The sequence below is a fragment of the Wyeomyia smithii genome, chromosome 3 (genome assembly GCF_029784165.1).
Source record: "Wyeomyia smithii strain HCP4-BCI-WySm-NY-G18 chromosome 3, ASM2978416v1, whole genome shotgun sequence".
NCBI classification, from domain to species: domain Eukaryota; kingdom Metazoa; phylum Arthropoda; class Insecta; order Diptera; family Culicidae; genus Wyeomyia; species Wyeomyia smithii.
Window position 1 is genome coordinate 120259963 of NC_073696.1, and position 10921 is coordinate 120270883.

The following is a 10921-nucleotide window of genomic DNA, read 5'->3' on the forward strand; positions in this document are numbered from 1 at the left end:
GTGATACAACGAGACAAAATGACTAATGAATACCATAAGAACCACAAAGTCATGTATATGCAAAAAAAATGCTGGGCAGAATGCAGAGACGTGTGATCAAGTGACAGGCGATCAGCGACAGATTGTGTTAGTTGAGAATAAAAGGCCGGTTCTACAACTGCACTATCCTCAATGTGCACTGCCTTCACGAAGGAAGACCCGATGTATAGGAAGAAGCGTTCTACGCACGGCTAGAGAAACTCTACGATAACTGCTCGCGTAGAGACATCAAGATCGTCATCGAGGATGAGAACGCTCAGATCGGGAAGACATATGCATATACATATACCGCACACCGTGACGAACGACAACGGCCAGCGATGCGTCAACTTCGTAGCTTCCCGAAGACTGGCAGTCCGAAGTACCTTCTTTCCCCGAAAGGACATCCACAAAACCACTTGGAGATCACCTGACCAACTTACAGCCAACCAAATTGACCATGTTCTCATCGACGGCCGGTTCTTCTCAGACATTACAAACGTACGCACCAATCGCGGTGCGGATATTGGCTCGGACCACTACCTTGTTGCGTTATCTTTACGCTCAAAACTGTCGACCGTATACCACGCGCGACATCGCCGAAACCCGCGACTCAACATCAAGCAGCTCCAGGACCCCCAGGCTGCGGAGTAATACGTGCAATAGTGGTACTACCCACAGTGAAGAGGTTTGGCGCATCGCCTCTCGAGGACGGCAGGGGCAGCATTCGCACAGTTATCGGGGAGACCGCAACGAGGAGTGCGAGGCAGCGGTGAATGGGAAAAACCGGACTTGGGCGATATACATGGGAAAGAGCGTTGGCTAGAGCGCTGCAATGGGTCATTTCCAAGATTTGGGAGGAGGAAAAAGTGCCAGACGAGTGGATGGAGGGAGTCATCTGCCCTATCTACAAGAAATGCGACAAGCTAGAGTGCCGCAGCTACCCCGGTATCTCGCTTATCAATGCCGCTACAAAATACTCTCACAGATCCTGTTCCGTCGTCTATCACTTTTAACCAAGAGGTTCGTGGGCCAGTACCAAGCGGGTTTCATGAAGCACGTGCCACCCGGAACCAGATCTTCTCAATCCGACAGATCTCACAGAAATGATGCGAGTACAACGTGCCTACACATCACATCTTCATTGACTCCACGGCGGCCTATGATACAGTCGATCGAGAACAGCTATGGCAGATCATGCACGACAACGGATTTCCGGATAAACTGACTCGACTGATCAAGGCCACCATGGCGCTAGTGATATGCTACGTGCGTTTTTCGAGGATACTCTCGAGCCCCTTTGAATCGCGCAGATGGTTAAGACAAGGTGATGAACTTTCCTGTTTGCTGTTTAACATCGCCTTCAGCGATGGAAAAAATCACCTCTAGCGATTTTGAATACATATAAAGCAAGCCTAAGATGCGTTGACATCGTCGTCAATATGCGAATAACAAAGTATCGGTGTTGGTTCACTCTCTTTGCTTTCCTTTTTACGATATATTGCTTGTCGTTAGTGTACACCACAACATATGGTTCTCAATGTGCACAACTCGGTATATGAAGTTATTCGTCTCTGTTACACAGAGCGATCAGATCTTATGTTCTTACTCATGTTATGTTCTTACTCATTTGACTCATGAATAAGATTTTTCTGTCAGAAAAAGAAAAGAAAAAGACAATGTATGCTCTCATACTCTCGCTCAAGTAAACCGCTGCCGAAGTAGTTCCTTCCCCCACACTTTCCCTCTCACCGCAGCACACCTCTGCTGCTGCTCAGGTGACATGATATTCTTCTGCTGCTTTTCTTTGTTCCCCTAACGACCGCCATATGGAGAGACAAACGCAAAGAGCGAATCGCTTCTCAGAGCAGATGTAGTCTAGTCATGTGTTTGTTTTCTCCCTGGAACCTACCTAATCATCATTTCATTATGTGTTGAGAGGATTCAAGTTTAGTCGCGGTCTGTACACTTCATGATGTGTACATGTGGAGATTAAACGATGATTGCATCATATTCGCTTCGTTTCCATCACTGATCGCCCTTGCGGGTGTGATCCGGAGGGCGGGCATCGACACTAGGGGCACGATTTTCACAAGGTCTGTTCAGCTTCTGGACTTCGCGGATGACTTTGACATCATGACAAGAAACTTTGCGACGGCAAAGGAAACTTACGCGCGACTGAAAGCCGAAGCCGGATGAAGCGGACTGCGAGTAAATGCGCGAAAACGAAATACATGCAAGCGAGAGCCTCCACGGAGAAAAACATCATTCTCCCAACTCAAGTCTCTGTAGACGGCGTTTGAGGTAGTCGACGTGCTCGTGTATTTGGGGTCCCTGTTGACCGTCGACAATAACACTAGCAAAGAGATCCAAAGAGGCATCCAGGCTGGAAATCGCGCGTACTTTTCATTCCGGAAGACACTTCGATCGAGTCAAGTGCGAAGACGTACGAAGTTGACGCTGTACAAAACCCTGATAAGACCGGTGGTCCTCTATGCAACGCTCCTCGCGGAGGACCTTAATATTCTTAGAGTTTTCAAAAGAAAGGTGCTGCGGACTATCTACGGTGGAGTACAGACGAACAACGGAGAATGGCGACGGTGCATGGAACACGAGCTGCACGCACTACAACATGGCGACAACTCCTTGATACAGCACGAGCATCCACGACTCTCGTCTGATTGGTAAGGTACGGTTAATAAAATAAAAATCATGCGTGATCATTAATCATAACGTATAAAAATCTTAATCGTTTTTGTCTCGGGGTAGCTTTAAAGCTTAACAAAATTTGTGTGCACAAAAAATTGCTTTCATTCATTTTTTCGTTCGGCAAATGTAGATTATCATTATACGGAACGTCTAGATAAATGGAAAAATAGGTACTGTTTGTTGTGAATATTTTTGATCGGCATCTTAAAAACTTTTAATGCCAGAAAAGTAAAAGCTAAAACGCATTGCTTAAAGCCTACACATTGACAGGAAATCATCGTCATCAGCTCTAGTTACGGACAATGCCTTACCAATGCTTTACCAAAGAAATTTTACAATGAAATCATTTAATGATTTGATCTTTTTATTTTTGTTTAAAGGACTGTTGTAAGCAGAACTAAACAACATGAATTAATGACCAATTAGACATCATTGAACCCTATAAAAATTCAGAGTATGGTTAAAGAATTGATTGATCTTCAATAAGAAACACAGTATAAATTGTGCTTAACGATAACAAGAGTTGAGAATTTCAATATCCCTTTTTGAAGTCATGATGATTTCTTCCCATGAGAAATGGATTAAAATAGCTCTAGCGAACCATAAGTCAATAAAAAAATTATTTTTGGTCATTTTATCGTTCCAGGTTACGATGATCCTACGAAGGGTACCGCCCGGTAAATATTCAGACACCGTCAGCCTAAAAAAGTGTCAATATCCCGTCAGTCCTGTGACGAATTCTCCTATCATCAAGTGCAACCTGGATAACAGTACGCAGCAGCTCCTAGTGCATCCCCAGCAGCAATCGCAACACCAGCAGAGACTGCTCCAACAATCCCAGGGACAAAACCATGTTGCTCACCACCGACAGCTGAACAGTGAACCGTACTGGCCATCAGTAACTAACTATCAGAACATGAACTGTATCGATGGGAACATCAAAGCGGGAGTGCATGGAGCGCAATGCAACCATCAAGCGCAACTTTCCCCGCAACAGCAGCAAGTTTCCCAGACAATGCTTCAAAACCGACGGTGTGACACGTGTGAAGAATACGAAAACAATCACTGCTTGGAGTACTCGGAAACGTCCAGCTCAGAGTCGTCCACCGAGGAGGAAGGCTGGGATTCCGGTGAGTGTTGTCCCCCGCTACTACTTGCGCAGCCTAGCGATAGTGTAGCAAATTTGTACTATCGAAACGATAATTATTACTACGGTAGTTGTGCCGCGGGTGTCAGTGCCGCTGGTAGCAATGCATCATCATCACAACCTGCTTCTCCTACGCCTCTTCCTACTGTTCTCATTGCCACCACTACATCCCCAACTATGTCCCCATTGGTTGTCCACAATAGTTCTGGCAAAGCCGGTACTTCCAACAACAACAGCAGCAACAACTACAGCAGTGATTCAAAGCCATCGGAATCTAACAATAGCGATAGTTTTAGTCGTAAAAACAATAGTGGTAGACTTAGTAACGGTAGTGCAAAATTAAACCAATCATTAGTTAGTACATCGGCCGTGGATTCTGCGTCTTTTTCATTAGATGAAGTGAATAACGTAGCATCACTTCGTACGCTGGCCAAGCTTCAGCATGAGAGCAATCGCTTTAGTAGTAGTTCTAGTAATAATACTCTTCGTAATAGTATTGGCAAAAATGGCAAGCTTCTTCCTTTTCCTTTTTCTTCTGCTGAACCATTAACAAAAGTTGCTTTCTCCACTACTAACCACGCAATTTGGCCAATGACTATCGTTGGATTGAAGCGGAAAAAGAAAAAATCTTTCAAATCTAGTTTGGTTAGTAGGGATTTTGGATCTTGTGCCAGCACTGCATCAATCTCTTCGGTCAGCAGTAAGCAAAGCAAGGTAAAGAGTGGTAAAAGTCGTTTCCACAAGCTTCACTGGTTAAAAACCATGCGTAGTGATTCCACTTTGAAGGAAGTTCTGGCGAAAAATAGTAACATCGTTACATTCACCAACTCACCTGTTGGAAATTCATTATCTGGTTCAATTCCAACGGTTACAACTGGCTCCAAAACCCCACCCCTTACTGCCTCGAAAGAAAACTTTCTGTCAATCGATTATTACTCATCGATTTGTGATAAACAGCTCAGTTTCGAATCACCCTGTAAGAGTCCGGGCCAGTTGATGAAGCAGAACCTTGCGTCTACAGTATCTCGGCCTTTGCAGGTCATTCCAGATAGCGAATGCGCCATCGTGATAGCGAAGCCTAGTGAGCAGCGGTTAAAGATTGGCTTCGACGTTAGTCCATCTCAATCTCCAATTAGTAAAACCAATCCGAATAATCAACTGGCCCCTAATTCTGCTGATGGAAAAAGCACTTGTGATAAAACACTTCCTTATTTGCAAGAGCAGCAACAAGTGGACACCAAACCAATACCCCGATCTTATAGCTTAATCCCTAAGTCTGAAAACGCCAGCTTCTGCGACAGAATCCTACAATCCATTGTGGCGCGTGGGAGTTCCTCGAGAAAATCCCTAGACAACGAGCTACAGGTTCCCTCGACTAGCACTAGCGAAGGTAACAGTCCGATTGCACCCCGAGTGAATCGTTGCTCACCCTTCTCTTTTCGGGAACTCGGGCAGGAACTGAAAGCCGCCATGATGCCCACTTCTATTGGCAACAGCCAAACCAAACCCGCAACAGATGCATCCCCCACTGCTACAATGACGACGACGGCCAAAAGAGCCGATTGACTATGGTGCCCATGCACAATTCCACATTTCCCGTCTTTTTGCCCCTCTGTCAATACCTCTGCGGCTGTGCTGTTTACGTTTGGGTGCGTGTTCCGTGTCTAGTTGTATTCGTGCTCTTAAAAACTTTGGGAGATTATATCTTATATATTGTAGATAGAGTACATCGATACCCGTTCAAGGGAAGAAATTTCGGAAGTCTCGCTTGTTTTATACCTTTGTTTCTTCCCGCATCCATTGCGTTTTGTTTTTCGTTGATTTGTTTTTTTTTCGTATGTGCTATGCCTCCGTATAGGGCGCGTTTCAACCTGAAGAACAAAATTTTGTCGAATGCTTGAGATATAGAGAACTACTTAAGTGAAGGTTCTGTACAATAGCGTTAAGAGATTTTTTAATGGATTATTTTATTTTGTTGTATTAGCAGTACTCTTTTATGCGCCAATTATTATACAGAAGGAAAGAGCGAGAATAAACTCCGCGAATGAAGGATAAAGTTTAATAAGAACGATTATTTTGTCGAAATACTATGTTGCTTTACATTGGAAATCCCGTGTCTTGTTTATTTTACTGTTGAGAAATTTACTATAGATGCAGACGATTTTTGTTTGTTTTTGACAATAGGTACTCACAATCCGTTTCTAGTGTGGATTCCCCATATGACGCGTTTTTGGTTAACTGGCTTCTCAGGGTTTTTTCGTTATTTTTCTTCGTTGAAATTATACCTAGGTATATGATCTATGTCAACATTTTTTCTTTGCAGGATTCTGTTTTAAAGCTACACAAAAGGTAGAATATTAGAAATGAAAAATTGTTCATTTTTGTGCGCTTTTTTCGCGACATTAAATGTCGTACACTAGAAAAATTTGGTGTATGCTGGATTTAGCTATTTTTAATTACAAACTTATAATTGTATTCTAAAGTTTCACACGGTAGGTTAATATTTGGTCGCTTCTCGTCGGTGCTTGTTCTCTATCTAGACTTTGAACGTCGTAGATGAACGCTGACATTGAGAATGAAATAAAACCACAGAATATATAGAAAAATAATTGCTTATCGTCACTTGAGTAAATATCGTTACAATCAAAGAATGTTTTTAATAGACGAAATAAAAAAAGTGATGAATCACTTTGTGAAGCATAATTTTATGGCTTGCATGTAGAGAGCCACATCAAGAATAAATTTGTTAAATATTGTTCTGTATTTGAACTATCGAGAATACTTTATGTTATTTTCGTGAATCTTAATTTTTTTAAGTGCCCTTTTTTATTTGTTACCGCTATCTGGAAAATTTAATACGATGTATATTTTAAAAACTATCCAGTCTAAAGTAGAAAACAATTGACTGAGTACTTATGCTGTCTCTGACTAATATGACATTATATACTAGCATTGCAGACTACTTTCTTCCGTTTGGAAATCGAATATTTAATAATTATAACCTATTTTGCGTTACGTTTCATGGAGGTGCATTATCAAACTGTAAAACTTGCATTAAATAGTAATGTTACTGTATAAGGTGCAGGTCATGATCGATCAATTGTAAAGTTACATTCACTCATGAAGCGATCATTCATTTTATTTTCAATAATGTTGTCTGCTTTATAGGTGACGTTGAAATCATGTTTCCTGTATAACTCATTTTCATTCGATGTGCATCTTTCCAGTAGTATTCGCAATCTGCCATTGCTATCCTACATGTCAAAAACCCAAATTTAAATAGTATTACAAAATTCACCAGTACTGCTCAACCGACCACGGTACTAACGCCTAACTTACCACCCCACCAACAGGGTCCGTTATCAACAGCATACGTCACCACCATCAACCCATCACCACAGCCACTTCTACCACCACCACCACCTCCACCGTGCCCAGCAACAGCAACAACAATAACGATAGTCGTAATAAAATTCCTGCTACCGTCCAACGGCAGCAACAGTTGTATCATCCACCCCATCATCAACAAAATCATACCCACGATGGCGATGACGACCTGCATGGTAAAGTTCCGAGCACGAATCAACTGGCGTCGTCGATCGTTTCGGCTACTTCCTCTCATGAAATGTCGTCGTCAGTGTCTTCGCCGTTATCGACTAGTACGATGAAATCGCCTATTAAAAAATCGGCCTCGGCAGTTGAAACAGTGGTCACCAGTGCCGCCCACAAACTCAACAGTAAACTACGACGAATGTCAACCAACGCGATCCTTAGTTTTAGTGTTCATACTAGCGGTAGCAATAATTGTAAATCTAACAATAAAACTGGTGCGAATGATAACGGTAACAGCAGCAAAAGCAGCGGCGTTAACAGTAGTACCAATAAATGTGATATTTTCAATCTGATGTCGCGGTCTGCAGTGAATGCCCAGTATCAGCAACAACAGCATCAGCAGCATCAGCAAGAGCACCCAATCAATGGTCAAGGATCAAATCCATCAAGTCCGGTAACAAGTCCCGTTAAAGTGGTAGGTCGTAGCATGAGTAACGACCCTGGACCTGTTGCTAACAAAACCACAGCTGATCAACCAAGACGCGATTCGCTCCCCATCATCGGCGGTCTCCTGTCGTCGTTCTCGTCCTCGTCGGTATCATCTTCGAACTCATCCTCGCTTTCCTCATCTACGTTCGGAACGGGTAGCGTCAATCATGGACCGCCCGCGCTCAGCACCCTAACCGGGAACCACAAACACCATAAACTTCATGCGTTATTTTCTGTTAGTTCCTGTTATAATGGGTCCTCCGGTAGGGATCCTGACGACAACGACGATGCTGACAACGATGGTTGTCGTAAAGGTAAAGGCGGTGGCGGCGGCAGAGGCAGCGGCGTTGGTGATGATGATGATGATGATGATGCTGACGATGACGATGGACGTGACATCAAAGTCGTTGGCGAAGGTAGCGAACGGCGCAAGGTTGGTGGCTGCGGTGGCACCAGTAACAGCGACAGCGGTCGAAGCAGTACCGAAATTGTGCCCGAGGCAAACGGCACTACTGACCACGTCGCTGGGTCCGGCTCTGAAAATATGGTTTAAGAATGATCGAGTACGAACAGGAAATTATTTTTGGCAGTTTTTTTCAATGAGAATGAACTACGCTGCAATGACTGACGGAAATGTTGATTTGTATTAACGGACAGAATATTGCCCCAGATCGCTCTAAGCAGTATTTGTAGATAATCTGACTGATAGAAATATCACCTTACAGAGTGATTTTTTTGGGTGCGCATCATTTTGTGTTTTGCTGATTGCCAAAGGAAAATTGTTTGTACGTTGCAAGAAAATGTATGAATTTTAAAAAGAATCTTTGGTATGAAATCAGCATCTATTTATTGGTTTAGTATTCTTCAACAATACTACTTGTAAAATGAATCATGTTGATTGTTATATCTTTGCTAGCTCACTTTCTTAAAATATAAGAGAAGATATTAAAACAGAGTTTTCTATTTACGAACTTGAAAAGCACTTGCATTTGCTACGTTTGTTAGTTACAAAACGAAAAGGAAAAATGTCTACAAACGTGATACACGTTGTCACACAAATGTAGGTAAAAAGTTTCAGACAGGAAAATATTTTACAATAATTTCAAGTTTGTTTGCTGCGTAGTTCGTTCTCATTAGTAACAATAACAATATGACGAATGTGAATTTTTATTGCACTACTGCAAATAAAAGTTTTCCTGGAACGAATACAAAATGGAAAGTTTCATATGTTCTTAAACGAAAAATTAAACCGCTTTCGCGGTTGTTCATTATACGGATTTCGCTAGCAAAACGCTTTGAACGGAAACTGGCAAAAATAAAACAAAAACAAAAAATTAAAAAAAAGAAATGCGATTTGTGATAACCGAAAAGTACGAGAAGTGAACTTTGCGAAAGCAAGAAGCGTTAGTCGATAGGTTTGTACGTTAAGCTAGATTTTAAACGCAAAACTAATTTTAGTACATATTTGCGAAATTATTCGAGTCGTGCTTGTTTTTCTGCATCAGCTTGTTCCGATGCTGGATTTTGCATGCAAAAGTTCAAAGATGCAACACAGGTTGCGTTGTGCGTGACATTAATTTGGTGGAATAAAAAACGTGCATTCAAATTGAATGGATTTCAACACCGTAACAAGGTTTGAATTGTCTGATGTACCATTGAACTTTTGCGTGTCTAACGAATGTTTGCAAAGCGATTTTTATCGTCGGTTACTTACAACTTCAGAGTAGCTAGGGGTTTAAAGTTATGTCCGCATTTGGGTGGACTTTTGATAGAGCTTTGGAATGCAATTTCATTAGGTATTAGCTTGCCATTTGCGTGCTACTCTCCATGAAAGAAGAAGCCGTCATCAAAAACAAGCAAACAAACAGAAATAGTTATAACAATACTAAAATAACCGGAACACATTGTTTATACTTAAAACCTGCTTTTGCTGTTAGAGTGACGGTCGGATAACCATAATCTATTGGCATTTTGTAGAACTAAATCATTTGAACGAAGAAAAATCAAAATATTTGCATTAATCGTATAATAAAAATTTATCATCAAATTTATCAATTTTGCGATGAACGATAAAATGTTGACAGGAAAAACAAACTACACATATATTCTAGGATTACGCTTTTTTCGGCATAGACAATGGTAACTATTGTAATCGAGGATAGTAATGAACATTAATTAATCCCACATTTAAAACAACCCATGGAAATCAACTAAAATGACCGTCAGTTCTTGAATGTTTAAGTGTAGCATTTGAAATCAAACTATTTTATCGTACTATCAGTGGACGAGCGACGAAGCTACATAAGCAGCAAACAAAAGGATGAGGAATTCAAAGTTTGTATATAGGTAAACTCTCCTCTCCTTCCTCTCCATCAAAATCAACCAATTCAATCCGTAAGAACATTTGGAAACTAAACATTTATTGTCCACCCCACGCGAATGGCGAATTTCCGTGAAACGAACGAAACACATTAAGAGAGAAGAAAAATAAAAAGTACAAATAAATGTTAAGTGATCTATTAGAAAATTTAGTTTCACTTCATTATGTTTCCTTCAGTTTACAGTGGTCCAATCTTATGTTTATGTCGGAACATTTTCTGCAATCATTGGGGTAAAAGTTTGAACAAGTTTGTCAGGCAGTGAATAACATTATTTTTTGTGTTCTGATTGCAAGAGTTCTATCTGTTTGGCAGTTGGGTAACTTATTCTTGAAAATTGTGTTTGCAGATTTCGAAATGCAAATCGTTCGTCATTTATTCATATTAAATAGCAGCCTAGGATTCATATTTGTTAACAGTTGATTTAATTATAAGAAATGAATACATACATTCTTGTTTATCAATGTTTTAATTGGGTTTAGTGAACAGATTTTCAAATACTCTGTAAAGAATTATTTTTTTTCAATTCATCATCATGAATCACTGTGATAAAGTATTCGAAAATCGTTTTCGACTCCGTGGTTTTGGAATTCGATGAAATATAGATTTTGGAACAACAGGAAAATAG

The 10921-nt window shown here is 41.1% G+C and overlaps 1 protein-coding gene across 3 annotated transcripts in view; it reads left to right on the plus strand.

Moving 5' to 3' along the window:
• Positions 1–10442, plus strand: part of LOC129732659 (putative uncharacterized protein DDB_G0290989) — a 74890-nt gene extending 64448 nt beyond the window's left edge. For 2 of the 3 annotated variants that reach the window (XM_055693725.1, XM_055693724.1), the window contains exon 7: positions 3374–5983. In XM_055693725.1, coding sequence (XP_055549700.1) covers positions 3374–5440 — 2067 coding nt within the window. In that variant the 3' untranslated portion in view covers positions 5441–5983. Of the gene's footprint in view, positions 1–3373; positions 5984–7227 lie in introns of those variants that run through there. The other variant, XM_055693726.1, reaches the window with a different exon arrangement.
• The last annotated feature ends 479 nt before the right edge of the window (positions 10443–10921 follow it).